At 37.4% G+C, this 22,796-nt stretch overlaps 5 protein-coding genes across 7 annotated transcripts; 4 read left to right on the top strand and 1 right to left on the bottom strand.

The window, feature by feature from the left end:
- Window positions 1-2,552: 2,552 nt before the first annotated feature.
- Window positions 2,553-5,336, top strand: LOC103140591 (uncharacterized). 2 transcript variants are annotated; one of them, XM_016673309.1, is made up of 6 exons: window positions 2,555-2,762; window positions 3,146-3,354; window positions 3,487-4,149; window positions 4,744-4,860; window positions 4,942-4,985; window positions 5,112-5,336. In XM_016673309.1, the coding sequence occupies exons 2-6, from the start codon at window positions 3,300-3,302 to the stop codon at window positions 5,229-5,231; spliced, it is 999 nt and encodes a 332-aa protein (XP_016528795.1). In that variant the 5' UTR covers window positions 2,555-2,762; window positions 3,146-3,299; the 3' UTR covers window positions 5,232-5,336. The 2 variants fall into 2 exon arrangements, with proteins under 2 accessions (XP_016528796.1, XP_016528795.1); XM_016673310.1 differs by lacking the exon at window positions 3,146-3,354 and having other exon boundaries at window positions 2,553-2,762.
- A 2,404-nt stretch (window positions 5,337-7,740) lies between these two features.
- LOC103140590 (uncharacterized) lies at window positions 7,741-9,880 on the top strand. 2 transcript variants are annotated; one of them, XM_007555806.2, is made up of 7 exons: window positions 7,741-7,878; window positions 8,012-8,167; window positions 8,255-8,344; window positions 8,461-8,502; window positions 8,581-8,691; window positions 8,801-8,835; window positions 9,667-9,880. In XM_007555806.2, exons 1-7 carry the CDS (start codon window positions 7,833-7,835, stop codon window positions 9,787-9,789), a joined length of 603 nt encoding a protein of 200 aa, XP_007555868.1. In that variant the 5' UTR covers window positions 7,741-7,832; the 3' UTR covers window positions 9,790-9,880. The 2 variants fall into 2 exon arrangements, with proteins under 2 accessions (XP_007555868.1, XP_007555867.1); XM_007555805.2 differs by having other exon boundaries at window positions 8,012-8,344.
- A 2,518-nt stretch (window positions 9,881-12,398) lies between these two features.
- On the top strand, window positions 12,399-14,602 carry LOC103140588 (uncharacterized). Its single transcript, XM_007555802.2, has 5 exons — window positions 12,399-12,493; window positions 12,610-12,966; window positions 13,062-13,172; window positions 13,260-13,294; window positions 13,383-14,602. Exons 1-5 carry the CDS (start codon window positions 12,457-12,459, stop codon window positions 13,503-13,505), a joined length of 663 nt encoding a protein of 220 aa, XP_007555864.1. The 5' UTR covers window positions 12,399-12,456; the 3' UTR covers window positions 13,506-14,602.
- Window positions 14,603-16,523: 1,921 nt separating this feature from the next.
- LOC103140589 (uncharacterized) lies at window positions 16,524-17,829 on the top strand. Its single transcript, XM_007555804.2, has 5 exons — window positions 16,524-16,584; window positions 16,691-17,047; window positions 17,143-17,247; window positions 17,335-17,369; window positions 17,450-17,829. Exons 1-5 carry the CDS (start codon window positions 16,548-16,550, stop codon window positions 17,585-17,587), a joined length of 672 nt encoding a protein of 223 aa, XP_007555866.1. The 5' UTR covers window positions 16,524-16,547; the 3' UTR covers window positions 17,588-17,829.
- A 3,007-nt stretch (window positions 17,830-20,836) lies between these two features.
- On the bottom strand, window positions 20,837-22,078 carry LOC107836672 (uncharacterized). Its single transcript, XM_016673324.1, has 5 exons — window positions 21,976-22,078; window positions 21,489-21,833; window positions 21,293-21,394; window positions 21,165-21,199; window positions 20,837-21,092 (listed from the first exon to the last, which is right to left on the bottom strand). The coding sequence occupies exons 1-5, from the start codon at window positions 22,016-22,018 to the stop codon at window positions 20,967-20,969; spliced, it is 651 nt and encodes a 216-aa protein (XP_016528810.1). The 5' UTR covers window positions 22,019-22,078; the 3' UTR covers window positions 20,837-20,966.
- Window positions 22,079-22,796: the final 718 nt, after the last annotated feature.

The following is a 22,796-nucleotide window of genomic DNA, read 5'->3' as shown; positions in this document are numbered from 1 at the left end:
CTTTAATAACATAAAGATACCTAATTTTTAAAGTGCAATCAGTAATACTTTTATAACAAATTTATATCAGTAATGACAGAGAACTGTTGGGTTGTGAACAAAACTGAAGGAGGCGCTGTTGGAATTAGTGTGTTTTAAACATCTGTAAGCAGATTTGAGTGTCTATGAAATATTTGAATTGAAATAGGTTTTCAAGTGATAACTTTATCGCCCAGAAGGTTCATCCAATAGGCTGTTGAAGAGCTAATGTGGTTTTTTAAAAGAATGTTGACAGAAAAAAGAAGGTTTAGAGTCACAGTCAGTTTATTTTATGTTTCTTAGTGTAAGCACTCCGATTGACAAAAACAGACACATTCCAAGTTATGCCCCCTGCAAGAAATGAACCAATGAAGACAAAGTTTGGGCCATGAGTATCATGAGTACAAAACTTCTTTAACATTACACAATGTCCCTGACACTCTGTGAGCTTTGACACCTCAACCACTGTAAAATGTGCATCATTGGTCGACATTCAGCAGCAGTTAGTTTGTCCAACTGATCAAATAGATCATGGACAGGTGAATCCCTAATATTTGGCTAACACTCCTGATCAACCTGTTAAGACCAAATAAGAAGGTAAAATAGAAAGGGCACAATGGGAAGGGAAAAAGAGAAGAACAAGGGAACTGGATACAAAGTAAAAGTCATAAGGCAAAAAGTCAAGAAGTATACTTCTTGACTTTTTGGGGTCCAAAAAAACTGGTAAAAACTGGTAAAAACTGGTAACATTTTTTGGGGCTCTATAGAGCCCCAAAAAATGTTCATCTTGGCTGAGCTGGAGGATCTGGTAGGGAGTCCATGAATGAACAAGTACAGCCTTCATCTACTTAGTGTTGCTGGCTGCAGTCCAGTCACAATAAGACAGCATGTCCAAAAAAAGGCCTTAAAGGTCTGACAAGAAAACACTTCATGTGATCGGTATGGAGGGTTGCCATGGTTATTTGCATGACAAGGTGATCCAATCTAGCAGCAAAATGGAGACACGTTCTGATCCTGCTCAGAAATCTCTCTTACCTAACAATACCCTCTTCTAAACAGGAAGGTCCAGCTTTACAAGTAGTCAGCTCTCAGGTTTTAATTTGGTTTCATGTTTTGTAGTAAAGAAGGTTCGTAATACAGCAAACAGGTTTCCACTGATGGAAACTTCACCTCTTGGTTGTACACAGGAAGACTGGGTGTGAGGTCAGTGTTCAAACATAATGTTCAAATTTAAGTAAGAGATTGTTACAGTAGCAGCAATTTGCCAAAGACTATATTACATAAAATGACTTAAACTAGTCAGCATTGATAAAACTGGTTTTATTGTTTTGAATGGCAACTTGTCCTTGACAAACAAGAATTTCTGTTCAGCCTTGTTAAAATGACCTATTTACCACCTTCGGCTTTTAGCAAAAGTTAAATCTTACTTCTGTTTTAAGGACTTTGAGGGACTCATCCATGCCTTCATACAACTCGTCTGGATTACTGCAACTCTTTATATAGAGGGATGGATAAATCGCAGATTCAGCGACTTCAAATGATCCAGAATGCAGCAGCACGGCTTCTCACAGGAACCAGGAAGCATGACCATATAAGGCCAACTCTGGCATCTTTACACTGGCTGCCTGTCTTTTATCAAATAGATTTTAAGATTCTTTTGTTAACTTTTAAAGTTTTAAATGGGTTAGCCCCCTCTTTATCTTCGGGACCTTTTAAATTTCGAGTCTGTGTCCAGAACTTTACGATCAAATAATCAGTTATTACTGACAGTTCCTCAAACTCGACTTAAGAGGACAGGAGATCAAGCTTTTTCTGTTGCTGCTCCTGTTTTATGGAATAACTTACCTTTCCAGATTAGATCTGCCCACAGCCTGGATCATTTTAAATCACTTCTTAAAACTCATTTTTACTCTTTGGCATTTAATTGATGTATTGTTTTGTGTTCTGTTTTGTCATTTGTGTTGTTTTTGTGCAGCACTTTGGTGCAGTTTTATACCTGTTGTAAAGTGCTATATAAATAAATTTGACTTTGACATTGACATATAATAATTGGCATTCAGTAGCCCACCCTGTCTGACATCTGGAATAGACAGATTGTGAATAAAGCCAACACAATCCTAGCCAGAAGAAAACACCACATTTAAGAGGAATTTATTCTCCTCCCCTCGGGTCAGAGGTTCATTCCTCGAGATCTCCATCCTGCATCTGCTAGATGCATCGCTGATTCAACGACGCAGAATCAAATGGATAAATTCCCTCACCAGCCATCATTTAACTCTTCAGAGTTGTGTGTTGGAGACATGTTTGTTTCCTCTATGCCTCAATGGAGTAAAAGTGTTTCCAATTGTTCTGGTGAGAACATCCAGCAGAACGAGGATACCATGGAAGGTTTAACTTGGCAGGAAGAGAGAAAAATGGCGAGTGACACAAAACAGCAGAGGAAACAAACAAAAGCTTAGCAGGTATGATAGGGACCAAGTTGATGGCTTCACTACCTGTGTTGGTTAATCATCGTCTGTCAGCTCCTTAACAATCTCCACAGCTCAGCTGATTGCCCACAGGTGTGCAGGCAGCAGCAGGCGCACCACATACTCCATCAGGATACTACACACTCACAGCACACACAAACATGGAGAAATCCAGAATCCTAACAGCGTGGTTGTCACTGCTGCCCACTTCGGAAAATGAAAAACCTCAAGTTGCCTCTGACCCTTTCTAATGTACCAGCTAACATTGGATCATGGGTAAGGGCACAGTCATTTCTGATGATTGGAACCAGTTCTGGAAATGTGGACAGTAAATATATTTTATATCCCTTCCTTTCTTCAATTAAAGCTTTTGAAATATTTAACTGTGTCTCAAAATTGGGTACAGTTACTAATAAACTACAAAATGTGCCTTCTTTAAAGCCACATTTTTCCTCATATACGGAGGCTATAGTCCTGGGTTCTAATACTTGAGACCTTTGCTGGTCTCTTCCCCTCTTTTCTGTCTGGTTACAGTCAATATAGCTCACTAGTGTCATAAAATCATCACTGAGACAAATTCAACAAAGTTTAAGGGCATTAATCTGAAGTGGTTAAATAATAAATGAGATATAAATGTAATACTTGTGTGGTCTGTCCAGGGTTCAAGACATATCAGTTGCTCAGGTAGGTGGCACGGAAAATGTGTTCAGAAGTAGACTGTAACTCTGATGGGCCAATCAGAAACAGTCTTAAGTTTAAAGAGGGGTGAACGTACTAACCTTCAGCTCTTCCACCGCTGCATTTTAAAGTGCAATGACTTCTCGAACCTTGGCTTTGTACGCAGCAACTCTGCTTGTGGTGACTATGGGTAAGTTTGCTTCTGCAGCTGCTTTATCTTGAACTTTTAACAAGAATCTTTGCTTCTTGTCATGCAAACACTGCGACACAAAGTTCTTTAAGTAAAAGTAAATCCTTAATTTTGTGAATTTTTTGTCCTCAGCTCATTCGACAGACTTGACGCAGAGATCGCCACTTGTTTACTCAGTAGATGTTGGAAGCAACGCTGTTTTACAATGCCTCTGCCAAGATGACTCAGCGGTGATGTTTTACTGGTACAAACAAATTCTGGGACAGGAACCGAAGCTCATGTGTACTTTGTACAAACATACCAACACTGCAGTCTTTAAAGAGGAGTTCAACAACTCTCGTTTCTCGCTGGACACTGGAAATCACAGGAACGTTGTGCTGAAGATATCAGATGTGAAGATTTCAGATGCTGCGACTTTCCACTGTGTACGGAGCAATTTAAACGACTATGAATTTTGTGAAGGAACTACACTCAGCGTAAAAGGTTCAGGTTCTACTATAGAGACTTTGGTCCATCAGTCAGAATCTGAGAACATCAAGCAAGGAGACTCTGTGAGTCTGAAATGTATGGTACAAACCGGGAGCTGTGGTGGACAACACAGTGCTTACTGGTTCAGAAACTCTGAAGAATCCCATCCTGGACTCATTTACACTCAGGAGAATAGGAGTGATCCCAGCACACAAACACACACCTGTGTGTACAACATGCCCATGAAGGACCCTAATGGGACCTACTGTGCTGTTGCCTCCTGTGGAGAAATACTGTTTGGAAACAGAACCAAGCTGGACTCTGACGGTGAGTCGTTTTTCATTTCCACAAATACTTGTTCTTCTTGAATCAAAGATTTTCAGACAATCCTGCTTCTCACATTATTCAGATTGTTCTTTCCTCATCTAGGTTTCATTTGTCTTTTTTTATGCAACAAAAAAATTAATAAAATACAGTTGGATGCATTTCATCTTCTAGACTTGATAATGAAATGTATCCTGATAAGTTTTCCAAAAATAGAGATTAACTGAACTTAGAAGCCTTTACAACTTCTGAAATGGATTTTTGCAAGATTATCAGAACTGGTAACAGAAATTAATTTCTTCAAGAGTTTTCTGAAAATAGACCAAAAGACTCTTTAAAACCTTTATCTGTAAAAAAAAAATAAATAAATAAATAAATAAAAAATCTCTTGTATTATCAGGTCTCTAGTTTTATAAGGAGTGGTCAACTCCAGATGTTGAGATCCAGTACCCTGGAAGTTCTGGACACATCCTTTCTCCATAACACCTAAATTAAATGAATGGAGGCTGAAGAGCGTTGAGGCACCAAGATGGATGTGAAATTAGTGAAATTTGTACTACAGTAGCCAGTTGCTTACTGGTTCGTGTTTCTCTGCAGGTGAACGTTTCTCTCTTGTCTTGGTTTATCTCCTGAGTGGAGCTCTGACATTCACCACCCTGCTGGCAGCTACACTGGCCTTCTCAGTCTTCAAAATGAACAAAAGGCAGCATGCAGGTGTGTGTTGCCATTTGAAATTCAGATAAAATACTCTGTAAGCTTCAAAGTGAAACTATTCTCATTCTGTTTTACACACAGATTCCACTGAAATATCTTCAACAACTCCTTACCCAAATATGCAGGTAAGAATAGTTTCAAATAGTTTCTGAAGCAACTAGCAAGAAGGGGAATGGAATAATACATTTTGTTCATTCTGAAGTCTTCTTTTTTTTTACTGAGCATCTGTTGTGCTACATATTTGTCCCCAGGAATCCCAAGATGGAGAAAACCTCCAATATGCTTCTGTAAGTCATCAAAAGACCAACATAGCAAGAACAAAGACGGATGGAGCATTCAGAGAATGTGTCTATTCCAGTGTGAAGCGCTAGAGCGCAACCATATGCCTCAACTGTTTCTGAAATATGTTGAATTAACAGAATTTCATCACAGTTTGAAATATAAAGTGTTGCAATAAAGTTACTCCATTAAAACCAGATTATGAGTTTGTTGGTTTCTTTGGAACAACGGGTGCTGTCCTCACAGAGCTTCAGCTATATTAAGTGATACTCAGTTTGTCTGATTTATTAATTTCATCTGGATGCAGTCAAAACCCTCTCAAGTGTGGCTGTGCATCACATTCCCCATCAGTTGTCTGAAGAAATGGCCCGACCCTCAACTCATCTGTATTCCAGGTCCTTCTACTGTCACTAATTTAAAATGATATCCCCGCTTCACGGAAATATTTGACAAACACCATGTGAAATCAGTCACAAGTCCAGCAGTCAGACCCAAAGCAGCAGCAAACTCCACTTGAATAATGAATCTAGTGATGTTTCAGAAAAGCTCAAGTGAAAGAAGCAGTTTTACTGTAGAGTTTTAGAAAAAGCTTCCAAGACTGATGCACATCAGAAGCGATGAGATTTTTGACACTTTTAACATATTTACAGTGTCACAACAGACCAGTGGATACTTTATCAAATGCAATTATTTATTTGTGCCAGCAGGAGGCGTAGCCTACCCTAAAAAAAACAAAAACAAAACAAAACACAGAGATGGTTTTCTGCACCAAAATGAATTGAGGTTAGACAATTAAAAAATATTAAACTTTGCAGTTTATTTTATAAACTTGGCTTCTCGGATAATGAGACAGATGTTTACAGCTGCTAAGCTTGTCTGTTAAACATAGTTTAACAGGGATATGAAGGGCATCTACCCTCTGCTTCCTGGACTCAATACAGAAAGCAGAGTCAGGCTGATGAAAGGCTCTAATCAGATTCTGATTGTGTATATCAGGGGTGTCAAACTCCAGTCCTCAAGGGCCGCTGTCCTGCAGTTTAAGATGTGCCACAGGTACAAAACACTGGAATGAAATGGCTTAATTACCTCCTTCTTGTGTAGATCAGTTCTCCAGAGCCCTGCTAATGACTTAATTATTCTATTCAGGTGTGGTGCAGCAGAGGCACATCTAAAAGTTGCAGGGCAGTGGCTCCAGGACTGGAGTTTGACACCTGTGTCAAACTGGAAAATATCATTTTCCAGATGATGGATGGAGATAGTGGAGGGAGTTTATCCTGTAATTGGTGGGTTGCCGGTTCGATCCCATGCTCTGTCCGCCTATGTTGTTGTGACTTGGGCAAGATGCTTCACCTGCCTTGCCTGCTGCTCGTGGTCAGAGGGTCCAGTGGTGCCACTTCATGGCAGCTTTTCCTATGTTAGACTGTCCCATGGCAGTTGGATGTGGGTGTGAATGAATGGGTAAAACACTGACTATAATGTGAAGTTCTCTGGGTTTCTTTGGACTTGATTAAGTAAAAGCAATTTACCATATAGAGGCGATGGTGTTTTTGACATATCTTAGCCTGACCCAGGAGAAGGTTCCAATGTTGTGGTTCCAGAAGTCTCATCCATTTCTCATCAACGATAACAGATCTACAGATCTCTTGTCCCAACATCCCACTTTATGAAGGTCTCAGAGAGACTCCTGTTGGAGTCTCTCTGACCTCTCTGACCATCTGAGTCAGCAAACCAACATATATCAGGACCCCTGAAAGTTACTTATGGCTTTGGTGTTGGAGTTGAAGTCGCCTATATGTCCAGTGGTGTGCAGTGGTAACACAACTAATACATAAATAAGGCATTAAGCCAGGACACCACACTACATAATCCACCTACTTCATAATCACCAACAAAATCACAAAGCATGCAGCAGAGTGATTGTCTTGTTTTTTGATTTCTCCAGTGTATTTAACTTTGTCCAAACCCAGCTGGCCAAAGCCTGATTTGTCTCTCTGGATCGATGACCAGACCATCTGGATCAATAACTACCTGATAAATAGACCATAGTTTATAAGACTAAATGGCTGTCTACAGGCAGATGGACAGCAGCACCAAAGGGGACTGTGCTCTCACCATTTCTTCTTACTCTCTACACTTCAAAACACAAGTCAGAGTCATTTTATATGCAAAAATACTCAGATGGTTCTTGGATGCTTCAAAGTTTGCAACAAGGTGCTGCAGATTTCTATAAGTCTGATGTGGGAAGTGTAATCTTTTCTGCCATCATGTGTTGGGGCAGCAGCATCAGATTGGACATTTTAAAAAACCTAAACAGAGTGATGAATAAGGCTGGTTCTGTTCAGTGGACTGCTGTGGAACCTCTGGAAATAATGGTGGAGATGAAGGACTGTCCCAAAGAAATCACAATAATTATGGACAACCCTGCACATCCTCTTCATGAGACTGCTTTAGAATGACAGGTTGCCGTACGATAGTTAATATTTGACAATAATTAAAATGGCTAATTAGCTTACCAATGGTATTTAAATACTTTTATTTGTTTAAATTGAAGTTGAAATTGCATATTTCTAAAGCTAAAGTTTGGTCAAGAAAAACAAAAGCCTTTTGACGTGAAGTGAACTGTTCACCACTCCCCTTTCTAATAAATCCCCCTACATAAGAAGCGGCCAAACTGAGACATTGTTGTACGCAGAATGGAGAACTTCATGCAGATAACAGCTATACTGCTCTGCAGCCAAAGTAGGTAAAATATTAAATCATGTTCATCGTGTACTCCATTTTAACTGTGTGTTCTTTAACTTTAACATGTGAATCAGGATTCCATTCTTACTGATTTATTTTGTTGTCTTACAGTTGAATCTGCTTGTTTCAGGTTGGATCTGTGAGTCTCTAACTGTGGAGGTTCATCCTGGTGAGGACATCACTCTGTTCTGCTCCAACCTTTCTTCATCTCCAACCCAGACAGACTGGTTCAGAGTGATTAATGGAACCAAACCCAGCTGCATCTCCTCCATGTACGGTCCTGAAGGTGAACCTTCGTACTGCCATGGATTCCAAAGTGAAAAATTTAACATGAGCTCCAACGTGACGACTGTCTTTCTTCACATCAAACAAGTGGACCTGATGGACTCTGGATTGTATTTCTGTGGATTTTATATAAAGAAACATACAGTTGTTGGCAGTGCAACAGAGTTAATCATTAAAGGTAAGTCTGACTCTGTGTACCTTAACAATCTGAGAATGTCGCTGTTGAAATACCAAGTTATTGCAAAATTAAAAAAAAAGAAATAACTGACTAAAAAATATCATCTGCACTTTCAGCTCATGAAGACTCCAAAGATGAGGAGGATTCTGATAATAAAAGTAAGTTATTTGTCTTAGAAGAGTTCCCTGGATTTTACTGCAGTAAAAAATCCCACTTTAATATGTAAATATTTACAGAAGCTGCTGACCAACTGATGGACCTGATGCCTGGGATTTTAGGTGCTCTGACTGCTCTTCTCTCTGTAACAGTCGTTGTTCTGGCTGTTAAAAACAGGAGACTGGAGAGAGGTACAGTTTGATTATATTATTGTACAACTTATTTTAAAATAATTTAGAACAGAATAATAAATATCAAATCAGTAATTAACTAACCAAACTTTTCCATTTGTCTTTTTAGCTTCAAGCTTAAAGCTGCAAAAAGAAAGAAACAAGGTAAACTGAGTAATTTAACTGAAACTGCATGAATATTTTAAATATTGCAGTTGATCAGATGATTTCTCTTCCTCTTTAGCTCTTTAGTTCCACAGTTGTCCATTTATTTTAAGCTCAACAATATAACTTTCATTTTAGGTGCGATTTGCTGCTTCTATTGCTGAAATCTAACCTAGTACTGCTGCACGACACTAATTATAACAAATCAAACTGCTTTCTCCAAAACAAAGCTATTTTTATCTTTAAAAATAGCTTTGAAAACACATAAAAAGGCAAATTAAGTTTTTTCATTAGAGCGTAGCAGACTGAGAGTTGTTGCATTAGTTGCTTTTGGACATTTGCCGTTAATGCAGTTAGTGTTCAGATGTTTCTTGGCTAATTGTGAATAAATGTGTGAAACAGATTAATTCAACTGTTAGCAACTTTCACTGGACTGGAGAATGGCAGAAAGATTTGTCCGTAGTCTGAATAATAATTGTGACTCAGTTAAAACAACAAAAACAAAATCTCAAAACTCAGACTAAAAGATTAACGGTTCACAAAAGAATGACTGAAGAAGAAGCTCCGCCCAATTTGTCGTGTTTCCTTTAATAAAAAGAAAAACAACAACATGAATTTATGTTCAAACAGTTGAATATTGTCTTATTTCAATATAGTCTGAAATTTTAATGCACTAAGGCTATTCAACTATTTACTTTACTTTTATACATCAAGTTTTATCTTTGAAACTTGATGTTTCAATAATCAAGTCATCATAAACTTTATGATACCTAATTCACATCAATCCCCGTTTGACTCTCATGTGATCATTTTTTTCTTTTTGGGTTTCAGAATGTGGATCCAGATGATTTGAACTACGCAGCTCTCAGTTTCCAAGCAAAGGCCAAAAAAAGTCACAGATCTGGACCTCAGAGGGAACCGGAGCCACATGTTGTGTACGCTGCCACCCGATAGACTCAGGAAGCAACAGGAACTGCAACAGACAATAAAACAGATTCTATCACATTAATTTACTGATATTTTGGTTCAATGCATCCGTATGTAACATGAGTGCACAGTAAAAATAAAAAGTAGAATTATAATGTGTATTTTATGTCATCAAGAACTCTGTTAAGGTGTTCAGTTTATCTCCGTCTCAGCGTGGCTTTCTTTATTTCTGTTAACCATCAAAGTTAGATTTTCTTGGTTTGTCTGCTTTTTGTCACACAGCACAGAATGGTGTTGAACTGAAGGAGGAGTCAGATTGTTGGACTTCCTCAATAAGACAGTTGATTGGCCTGCTGTGTGAGGAGTGAGATACATTGGCAGGAAGAGACAGCAGAGTGTGGTCTGAGAGCAACTGAAAGAAAGAGGAGGCATCCAGAGACCTCACACACACGCACACACACCCACACACACGCACACCACAGACAGACTAACAGACATGACACTAATTCTTTAAAGTGTGTCCCAGACAATGTTAAATCACTCCTACCATCCCACTGTCATAGTTTTCTTTAATGTTTTGACTTCAAAACAAAAAAGCATTTTGTAACATGAGGTAAATTATTTTTTATCCCATCAAAAGTGATTGTCCCCACAAGGTGATCTTTGTGAATTTTGTATTGACCTCCATTCATTTTAGTGATTTAATTTATACGTAGTCCCAGTCATTTTCCTCAAACAGTTACATTTCTATTCTTAACCTTAACCGAAACTTAATTTACACTTTACCATAAAATCAAACTATCAGAGTGAAGCAGAGCTGCAAAAACAGTGAGGATACAGAAAAGGTCCTCGGTGTCCACAAAGGACCTCTCTCTGTTGGTAAATGCTGCAGAAGTGGTCCTTCATCTGTAGAATAATAAGTAGACACACACACACATGCACATGCACACACACATGCACACTCATTCAACTTGCCCCACATTCACCCCTCAATGTGCATAATATGTCTTTCTATCTTCATGGCTTTGCATTGACTTCCACTCATTTTTCATTAATTTCTATAGTCTAATCCTAACCCTAAAACCTAACCATCACCAGTAACCAGTATATCAACCCCAACCTAAAATCAGTTCTTGATGAAAGTGAAGATTCTTGACCAGGTTAATGTCACTGATTATTTTTCTGTATGTTCATTTGCTGTTGAAGAAGAAAATACAAGAACCAGAACTGTCCCTTCAATTCTCTAACAATAAGATTTTTATTGTTTTTTCTAGAAAAAGGTTCGAACTTCAAACGCTTAGATTTCAACAAAACGTTTTCATGATCTTCCTTCCAAATCAATCACATTTTGTTAAAACAAGCTGTTTAGCTGGTCACCCACTCTGTACCCATTAACTACTGCAATCTGCACAACCAGGACATGGACTCCCATATCTTTGCTCCCTATTGTCTTAAATCAGACAACAAATTGTTCAGTTATTCATTTTTCCAGTCTAGTTCGAGGAACTTTGCACTCTATACCCACCCAGATAAATGCCTATAATATAGCAACTGTAACATCACTTGTATATGAAGGTAGTGCACATTTACACACATTTACAATATATTGTACACATCTAAATTATTAGCTGAGTGGATAATAATATTCAAAGCAATTTTTTAAAGGTTTTGTTGACTCTAGAGGCCTTTATTTGAAAGTAGTTCAACAGGAAACAGGGTAATTAGAGAGGGAGAAAACTTGCAGCCGATGTCACCAGGCCAGGAATCGAACCTGCAGCCGCCACAAGGACTAAGGCCTCAATATGTGGGTCATGCTTTGCCCCTGAGCCATCACAGCATCCCTAAAATACTATTTTTTAATTGGTTTTAATTTTAAGCAATTTAAAAAGTAATGTTTCTGGAGTTACAGTGGAACTTCACAACTAGAAACTATTATGAATGATTAAATTAAGACACTTCAGTAAGAACAGGAACAAGTAAGAAGCTTCTTCAAACCTGACTTGACAGTGGCAGATTAACTTCAAACCTCTAAATGTCAGACAACTTAGTTACATCTAACAGTCTGAACCGTTCACATCAAAGTGGTTAAACTGAAGGCTTCATATTTTCAGACTTGAAAGATCATTGAGAACGTCAAAACTTATGCCGGTGAAAGTTTAAATTGTTTCCACCATGGCATGAATGCGACCATAACAATTCTTTTTTTAAAGAACCTTGATTTGACAGGTAAACCTTAAACACTTTCAGTAATAATATCACATTTGATCACCAAATCAATAAAATATTATTTAGCTGTTAAAAAAATAATATTTAATAACTTAAATTATTGTCATTATGCCTTCTCAAGTAAAACATTGATCAACATGGACAAAACATTTTAAGCTACAGTTTTATTAATAGACACCAAAAAAACATTAGACCGGTAAATGTAAATCTGTAATTTTGGTAAAGGGTATTATTTTTCTTTTTTACAGTATAAGTTATTTAAATGTTTGCAAATCTTCAAATTAAAATAAAAAATTATGCCCTCTGATAACATGAAATATTAGTTTTTATTTTTTAAACTCGTTCTCAGAGTTAATGTGAACAGCCAAATAACCAAACTAACACTCCACCTCCTTTATAGAGAGCGCTATAAACTGGAGCACAGTTCAGCCACTAACATTTAACTGGTGGAGTCTTACTGCGCTCACAATGATGAACTTCATCTTGGCTTCACTCTGCACCTTCAGTAAGTACATCAGGCTCTACTTGTTTACATCAGTTTGTTTCTAAGTATCATCGTTTCTGTCATCTTTTATAAACTTAGTTTGAAACATTAAAGAAAACCCTGCCGATCTGTTTCAGGTTGGATTTCTGTGTCAGTTTGTCAGTTTCACACAGTTTCTGTTCGGCCTGCTGAAGACGTCACACTGATGTGCAGCAACTTTAGTGAAGTTTTATCTCACATATCTTGGTTTAAGATGAACAGCAGTCCCAACGCCAGCCGCATCTCATCCATGCTCAGTGCTGAGTCTAATGTTTCTCTATTTGATGGTTTCCACTTCAGTAAATATAATATGACAACAAACATCACAAACCTCTTTCTGACAATCAGAGAAGTGAATATCTCAGATTCTGGACTGTATTTCTGTGGACTCTATGTAGCAGCAGTAGGAGCAGCAGTCCCTGGAGTGTTCACTGCAACACACTTACAGGTGGAAGGTAAGATGGATGTTATAAATGCTGCATTTATTATCAGTTTTGTTCTGTTTTTAGTTGAATGTTGCTAATATGTTATCCGTTCATGTTTTCCTCAGACGTTTCAGACAGATTACTCAATCTGCCTTGTATGATCCTTGGCTGTGTTGCCGTCTTCCTTACAGTCGTCATTGTTGCTTTGGCTGTCAAAATCAGGACAATACAATCAGGTTACTATGGTTTCATTTTAGCAGTAATTTATAATAACTGAAGTTTTAAACAAACAGCTGACCAGAGGAACTGTTTCTGTCATTCAGGTCAAACAGAGAGAAAGAATCCACAGCCCTCTGAGGTAATCACATTGTGATGGACTTAGTTTGTTTGCTGTAAATCTTTTAGAAAGTTAAGCAACTTTCTAAAGGAAAATAACTCTGTTACAGAATCTGGATCCTGTTGGTCTCGACTATGCAGCGCTGCATATCCGTCCCAAAGCCAAGAGCAAACGAAGAGCAGCTGACAAGAAAGAGCTGAAAGACAATGTTCTTTACGCTGCTACAAGATAAAGACAGTAGCATAATGTCAGCAGCTCAAAGTGAGAGACATGCTTCCGTTTCTATATGTGCTTGAATATTTTGTCCTTACATGAAACCCATTTTCAAAGCAAACTGAGCTAACAAACAAACTAGTGTTTGAAATCAGAAGGACGTGAGGACATAACAGTCCAGACTCATACTGGTTCTGCTGCAGTGGCTCAAAGACAGAAATCATTTTTACCAAGAACGTCTACCATATTGTGGTCTCACTGCATCTTACACACTTCAGATTAAATCAGCCTAATATTGCTTTCAGAAGCTGTAAAAGTCAAGAATGTGGTTTAAAAATCGACTTTAACCTACATACCTATTATTAACTCTGACATTGAGAGATACAGATACACTCAGTTGGCAAAAGGTTCTCAGTATCAACCACAGTGGCAGCTTTCAGCTATTCTTATGTTCAGCATAACGTTTCATGAAAAAAGTCTTTATCTCATGTTACTGTTGTGAACAGCAAGATGTGTAGATGCTACTGCACAGCTACCAAGACTGTAATGTAGCTTAGTTTGTTAAATCTATTTTTCCTGTTTAGAATAAGAGCCATTTTCATCCGTTACTGTGATGTTCATGATGAAAGTGAGAGCGGCTGCTCCAGCCATGTGATCTGCCTTCTCAACCAACTTCACACAAAACCTCTGCAGTACCACTAGAGAGCTGCGCCTCACCACTGGCTGTACACTTGTTATTAAAATGTGTTGCTTCAAAAACCAATCAGAAGGAGAAGAACTTGTTTCTGTGTGTTTTGTCTCTACATGTTCTTTTTTTTTTTGAAAGTTTTGTTGGCTCTAGCGGCCTTTATTTGAAAGTGGTCAGACAGGAAAGTGGGTATTGAGAGAGGGGGGAAGACATGTGGCAAGGGTCACCAGACCGGGAATCGAACCAGCGACGGCCATGTCAAGGACTAAGGCCTCCATATGTGGGTTGTGTTTAACCCCACCACACCCTGTCTCTGCATGTTCAACTTAAAATGTAAAACAAATGTCAATATTACAATTAGATTCAGCTTTTTAACCAAAATTGTGTGGACAATCAAGGATATCAACTATTGTTTCATGCTGTCATGATGTACAGACATTAGATACAAATATATAAACCTCAGAGGAAACAAAATAAAACATAAATGGAAATATGTACATGTTTATGACTGTATAACCAATTTTTATTTGTTTTTTATTTAATTTCCCCCATTGGGATCAATAAAATACTTTTGAATTTGAATTATGATTTTTTTAAAGGGAGAAAAAGAAAGAAATGAAAATGGAAGTAAAAAGTAAGAGAGAAAAAAGGAAGAAGAAAATAAATAAAGAAAAAGGGAAAGAAAGGAAAGAAGAAAGAAACAAAGAAAGAAAGAAAAAAGGAAGGAAAGAGGTTGTGGTAGTACAAATATGCTTACGTTGTTTCACGATGGAGTAGCTGATTACTCAGACTGTATTTGTTCTTCATTCAGACAGTCTGGGGAAGAAACTATCTCTGTGATGGCTGGTTTTAGAAAAAAAATGCTCTGTCACACAATTTGAAGATAAAAGTCTAAATTGTTTTTTTATCCAGGATGTGTGGGATCTGCACAAAAGTTAGCCGCCCTTTTCCTGATCCTAGATCTGTACATGTCAGGAAGTGGTTTGTTGATGGTGAGGATGAACGCAGTGAGACCCAGAGTGAAGTAAAGAAAAGAGTTTATTTTAGTCCTCAAAGTTCTCAAAACCAGGAAACACGGGTCAGAGACGAGACATGAACACAGACTCAGGAAGGGAACCAATGACTTGACAAAGACAAGGATCCAGCAGGGAGCAGAGGACACAGGTGATGTTAAATACACAAGGGAATATTCAGAACAAGAGACGGCTGGATAAGACAACACAGGGACTAAATTATCCAATGAACACACACAGAAACCCACATCCCCATAGTACCAGTACTGGATGGAGGGAGGGTCAGATCTGATGATGATCATATTATTCATTGCAGTTTGAACTTTTCTTGTTTTGTGTCTGAACAAAACCAGATAAAGATGTGTGAACACAGGACAGACTGAATAATGGCTGCATAACGATCAGTACTTCCTGTGGGAGGTGGTTTGTCCTGAGCTGCTGCAGGACGTTCAGCCACAGGCCTGTTTGTTCTACCAAACAGGGTGTGAGGACCATCTCAGGCCAATGGACATCTGGTCTGTATGTGGACTCATCACTGTCCACTGAGGTCCAGTCATCTGGGTATAAGGAGAAGAGGACAGAGAATGAAGCGTAGCCCCAGGCTGACAGCATCACCTGCCAACCTGTCTGCTCTGTAAATCAACTACAGAAGGTTCAGCAGGGAGTCTGTCAGGTCCTACTAAAGGTCCACTGATGATCCTGGATTAGACTTTAGAAACAAAGAACATTTACATGTGTTAAACTCTACATATCTAATTACATCTGACAGTCTGAACTTTTCACATCAAAGTGGTTAAACTGACGGTTTTGTACTTTCAGACTTGAAAGATTGTTGAGATCATCAAAACTGATGCAGGGGAACGTTTAATCTGTCTCCACCGATGTGCCGGTGTTTCCAACAATTATTTGGTAATCATCATTTGTCAGGTAAGATTTACACACAAAAACTCATCTGATTCCCTTAATCAACTAATATAAAAATAGCATTTAAAATCTGACATCATTGTCCTCTCAAGTAAAACAATGATCAACATGGATAGAATATATCGAGCTAAAAAAAAGGATTTTTTTTAATTGTCAAAGTGTATATAAATGGTAAGGAATGATTGGCATGATTTTTATTTTTTTACACTATATGAAGTTCTTTAAAAAACTACTTAACTTCTAATTTTAAAATATTATTAATATCCTCTGAATACACCTAATATTTATTAGTTTTTATTTTCTAAACTCGTTCTCAGAGTTAATGTGAACAGCCAAATAACCAAACTAACACTCCACCTCCTTCATAGAGACTTCTATAAACTGGAGCACAGTTCAGCCACTAACATTTAACTGGTGGAGTCTTACTGCGCTCACAATGACGAACTTCATCTTGGCTTCACTCTGCACCTTCAGTAAGTACATCAGGCTCTACTTGTTTACATCAGTTTATCATCGTTTCTGTCATCTTTTATAAACTTAGTTTGAAACATTAAAGAAAACCCTGCCGATCTGTTTCAGGTTGGATTTCTGTGTCAGTTTGTCAGTTTCTCACAGTTTCTGTTCGGCCTGCTGAAGACGTCACACTGATGTGCAGCAACTTGAGTGAAGTTTTATCTCACATATCTTGGTTTAAGATGAACAGCAGTCCCAACGCCAGCCGCATCTCATCCATGCTCAGTGCTGAGTCTAATGTTTCTCTATTTGATGGTTTCCACTTCAGTAAATATAATATGACAACAAACATCACAAACCTCTTTCTGACAATCAGAGAAGTGAATATCTCAGATTCTGGACTGTATTTCTGTGGACTCTATATAGCAGCAGTAGGAGCAGCAGTCCCTGGAGTGTTCACTGCAACACACTTACAGGTGGAAGGTAAGATGGATGTTATAAATGCTGCATTTATTATCAGTTTTATTCTGTTTTTAGTTGAATGTTGCTAATATGTTATCCGTTCGTGTTTTCCTCAGACGTTTCAGACAGATTACTCAATCTGCCTTGTATGATCCTTGGCTGTGTTGCCGTCTTCCTTACAGTCGTCATTGTTGCTTTGGCTGTCAGGACAATACAATCAGGTTAGTATGGTTTCATTTCAGCATTATTTTATAATAACTAAAGTTTTAAACCAGTAGCTGACCAGAGGAACTGTTTCTGTCATTCAGGTCAAACAGAGAGAAAGAATCCACAGCCCTCTGAGGTAATCACATTGTGATGGATGTAAGTCTCTGTATGTTGCAATTACTTTAAAAGTTATTTGAACAGGCAAATCTTTTACAGAATCTGGACCCTGACTGTCTCAACTATGCAGCGCTGAAATCACATCCCAAAGCAAAAAACTACACACGGTTGTCAGACGAGAAAGAGCTGGAGACGAATGTTCTGTACGCTGCAACACGAGAAACTCATCAAGAATAATGGCAACAGCTCAGACAGAAAATATTGCTTCAGTTTCTTTATGTGCTTGAATATTTTTATTCTTACATGAAACCCATTTTCAAAACAAACTGTGTAAAGTGCAAACAACAAAACTGATGTTTTGTTGTCATTTTATCCAAAATGAGTGGATAAATCAGAAGGGCCAGTGAGAACATAACAGTCCAGACTTATACTGGATCTGCTGCAGTGGCTCAAAGACAGAAATCATGTTTTCTAAGAAGAGTTAACATAATGAATGTGACTACAATTTAAAACATCAGATTAAATCAACCTGAAATTGTTTTTAGAAGAAGTAAAAATCAAGAATGTGGTTCAAAGGTCAACTTTAACCTACATACTTCTAACGTTGAGAGATACAGATATATTCAGTTGGCAAAAGGTTCAACTTCAAACTACATACAGTTATTTTCCGCTGCAGCAGAAGAAAGAGCAAATACATCTTTCATCTGTTCTGCTTCTCAACTCTGTCACAGGATTACAAAACAACGTATTTTAGTTGTGTAATAACTAAAGGAACAAATTCCTCCACCTATACTGCTAAAATATACAAGGTTAGGTTTTCTATGGACTCTCACAAAAAAGTCTTTATTATCACACTTGACTATATGATAGATAAACAATACAGGTTTTATGGCTACCAAGATTGTAACATACTTATTTTGTTGACTAAATATAGATTTTTTTGCTCTGAGTCTAGTAATACATCTTAAAAAATGTATTGCATTTCATATTACTTGTCAGTTATGTCAGAAAGGGAAATTCATAAATCATATAGAACAATTCCAATAAAATGAATTCTCATTTTGATATTCCTGATACTGTAACTTCGGCAATATTCAAAATTAAAAACAAATACTCTTTATTGACATGAATAAAATAAAATAAAATTCTGTACCCAGTTCTTATTTTTTTGAATTCATTGAAATTGTTTGTTAGTGGAACATTCCACCCTTGAAAAATAATAAATGATTAAATTCATAAATAAAAACACAAAGTTTCTTATTTTTTATGAAGATAATACGTATCAAGTATGTAACATAATTCCATTTGCTTGGAAGCTCGGATCATAACGCTAAGAAAAAGATCTATAATTGAAAATAACGGCTACTTCTGCTGTATTTAGTCATTTTGTCCCCGACTTTTTCTAATAGAAACATATTTGGAATGTAAAGGTCTCATTTTTTCCCAGACCTAAAGACAAAATGACAACCAACATTTCTAAATATTTTTCATAACTTAGTCAGAGTCTACTTTACAAATGTGGTTATATGAAGAAAATAACTCATTACTGCCAGAGAGAGATCACTTAGAATTGTTTGTGGTTCATCTGGTCTCATAATCTTTCTTATTTTATAAAGAATCAATTAGAAAAAAAACACATTGGAACCAAAATGAATGGATAATAAATGTCATGGTTTGAATAAACAGGTGCATCTTTGTTGCATTTTTCACTAAACTTTTACTTCCTATTTATATGAGTTTCATTACTTTTCAATAAACTTTTGAGTTCATGAGATTCTTCTGAGTTGTGTAAACTACTATTGTCCTTAACTGAAAAACCCTTGATGAGCTGATGATAAAGTTTAGTTAGATAAGCACAGAGACTAAAATCAGTGATCATGGAAATGATCTTTGGGCCGCAAGAACTTCACAACTTCCTAATCTGGAAAAATACCAGAGCAATTGGAAATATTAGAAATTAGTAAAAATAATAAAATCAAATTTTAAACAAACTTTTCATTAAGTTTGTTTGATATTTGGTATACTATAAGCAACACTATGAAGCCATTATGAACAGTTATTAGCTGCAGCTGAACCTGAACAGCACATCCCTGCAGCTAACTACCTTAGCTACCTTTCTGTAGCTCGTTAGTTAGTTACAGAGAGGTAATTAGATAACTTTCCGTGGAATCACAAACTGAAAGATTCATCAGATGACAAAAAAGAAAGACATTTCTCAGAACTTACTTTCAAAACACAACGTGATTTAGAAGTAAATGAAGGTGTATTTGCATATTCTACATTAAATCAGAGGATCCTTGAACTAGAAATCTGGTGAAGCTGTGGTTTTGTTGCATGGAGTTGAAGTGCACTCTTCCTGTGGTTAAAAGCATTACTTTGCAACGTTCTCACAGCTGAAAGTGTCAGTGTGGGTCTGACACAACTCAAAACACCGGGCCTGAGGTGAATCAGCTCCTTCTGCTAAGCAACCCCACAATAATTCCATTACATTTTAGTTTTCTATTGTGATTTACATTTTGTCACAAAATGGCCTGTTGAAAATGTTTTGTACCCTTCTCAGTTTTTGAAAACAATTAAATTCTGCTGCTCAGGAGAAAGACGAGGCTCAGTGAACAGTTTGCTGCATGTTTTTTGATCAGTTAATTATTTTTTAATGACATGATGAGTCTTTGAGGTTGAAGGCCTCCATGCCATTACCCTAATCTTTAGGATGTTACTTACAGTGACATGAAACATCGATAAAACTGAAAGATAACTTTGACCATAAATCAACAGAGGTGTTAATAATTTCGTACCTTAAGTGATCAAAACAGTGAAATGTGTTGTTGAGCAAAAAAAAAGAAAGAAAAAAAAGAGACTGGGTCATAAAATGAGTGAAAGGATTTATGTTGTGATGAGAGGAGACTGACCAGCATGCTGTTATAAAACATGAGATAGTTTGACCTCTTTGGGTTAAAGCTGGAATCAGAATCACCTCCCAAACCTGCTGTTAGTTTTTAGAAGACATTTTGGTACAAGATCAAATCTGTATCCTCAAGAGATTCATCATTTTATGCAGAACAATTATCCACTGAATGCATCAGAGCAGACAGCAGTGTGATTGGCCAGTCAGGACCTTAAAGATAAAATTCTAATGACATGGTCTCCTTTATGATCTTATCTAAACCCTACTGAGAGTTTATGGACACTTTTTAAACAGGAGTTTTACAGCGAAGCAGACACAAAATATTGATTGTTAGCAGATCAAAAAAGTGAAACTCCATAAAAAAGACAGCCAAAAGGAAAAAGGAAATTTTGAAAATGTAACTTGTCTAATAATTGATCATACTGTGTTTATCTGCTGCAGTGTGGCTGTCGCTACCTTTATGTTCACTGAGACTACAGACTGCAGTCAGTCACACATTGTTCATCTGATGTCCTTGTAAGTTTTATTTTTCAGTGAACACTTAAGAAAAGACTGAGAGTGGGAGTTATAATATGTACAAATTGAGACTCTTTATTAAAACAATGGTTGGACAGATTTACAACTTCATATTCCCTCTTCAAAAAAAACACAAAGTCCCACAAACAAACAGATGAACGTAGTAAAACAGTAAAATCGCTCCATTTGGTGAGTCTATCTGGTGGCAGCGTACACTACGGTCGTCTCCAGATCTTTTTCTGCCTCTGCTGTTCTGGTTCTTTTAGTTTTGGGGGTTTTAAAAGTCAGAGCTGCGTAGTTCAGGTTATCAGATTCTGGATTCTGTCAACACAAACACACTGACTTTAACAAATCATTCATAATACTGAGGTATTACAGCTAAAATGAAATTACCTTGATCTGTTGTGGATTCTGACTGTCGGCTCGAGCTGAATAACAGAAAACCATTGAAGGTGGTTAAGAGTTTAAGGATTCTGTATTTGTACATTTCTGCATTTTCATTAATAAAGAATATTCAATACCTTTTTGAATTCTCCTAATCTTTTCAACCAGACAGATGATGATTATTAAAAGGAAGATAGATGCAGCACACAGGATCCAGAACGGTTCAACAAACACATCCACTGGAGAGGATGAGTCAATGTCATAAGACAGATTCAAAATTCAAACGTGTCTCAATTTTAAAACGAAATGTCTAAAAAGATTCATGAATCTTACCTTCAACTTGTAAATATGTTGAACTGAATATGTTCCACTCTAAATCTTTACCATTTCCACAGATATAAAGCCCAGAGTCTGAAGCATCCACCTGCTTGATGCTCAGGAAGATGTTTGTTCTGTTGGATGTCATGTTAAATTTACCATTTTCATATCCTTCTCGCAGCGATGCGTTAACTTCAGAACTGAACATCGATGCGATGCAGCTGGCGTTGGATCCGTCAACAAGTTTGTACCAGAATATGTGAACGGGGAGAGCAGAAAAGTTCGAGCACCACAGTGTGACTTCTTTTCTGGGCTGAACCACCACAGTGTGAAAGTCAAAAACTGACGATGAGACCCAACCTGAGACAACAGAACATAAAAAAAGACTAAACAAGCTGACCTGAGCGAAGTTAAAGCAGGTTCCAGTTCTACTGGATCAACTGACCAACATCAACCCAGAAATTTGTGTTTCTGAAAAAAAATGAAATGTGGGTTTACTCACAGAGAGTGCAGAATACTGCCAGTATCAGGCTGAATTTCCCCATTGAGTGAACAGTAAGAATCCACCAGTGTGATGTTTGTAAGTGAACTGTGCTCCAGTTGCTGTGTTCACTGTAAGTGGTGAGCTGTTCCGGTTCCTCACACTGAAGCTCTCAATGATTTGATTAGAATGGGTTCAGCTGATACTGCTTCTTGTTTGAGAATTATTCATGTCATGCAGACAATTTTTTTTAGAAAAGTCCATCACAGAATAACATTAATAAATCAAATGCTTATGTTTCAGATGAAAGTTTGTTAAAATACTTTTCAAATATTTGTCATGAATTAACTCAACTCAAGTCTTCTCAGGCTTCCACAGAGTTCAAATATGATACATAAATAATATCAAATCTTGTATAGTGGCATATGTATCTTACAGTGTACTAGAACATGGTACACATTTCTATATGACTTATACAGTCACCCATTTTAATCCCTATTATAAATCCCCTTAACCTCCTTACATCCCCCAGCCAGTACATTACATAGGCATCAGGGAATCAGTCCTTTTTAGTGAATTTAATCTGCCAACTCTTAACATATAATTGTGTGTGTGGCTTTTTATTTGATCCATTGTAAGGGCCTCTGTAATAATGTATGCTAAATTGTGGGATCTGTGAGATGAAGAGCTGTTTATGAGGTTTATGAGTTAAGTTTAGGATGAAGGTGTGAACTGAGCTTAGGTTTGGGTTTAGGATGTAAAAATGAATGGAAACCAATACAAAGTCTTGGTGAAAGTAGAGAAACATAATATGTGTGTGTGTGTGTGTGTGTGTGTGTGTG

Source organism: Poecilia formosa, unplaced genomic scaffold (genome assembly GCF_000485575.1).
Source record: "Poecilia formosa unplaced genomic scaffold, Poecilia_formosa-5.1.2 Scaffold73, whole genome shotgun sequence".
NCBI classification, from domain to species: Eukaryota; Metazoa; Chordata; class Actinopteri; order Cyprinodontiformes; family Poeciliidae; genus Poecilia; species Poecilia formosa.
Note: the sequence above shows the minus strand (reverse complement) of the source record. Positions and strands in the feature narration are given on the sequence as shown.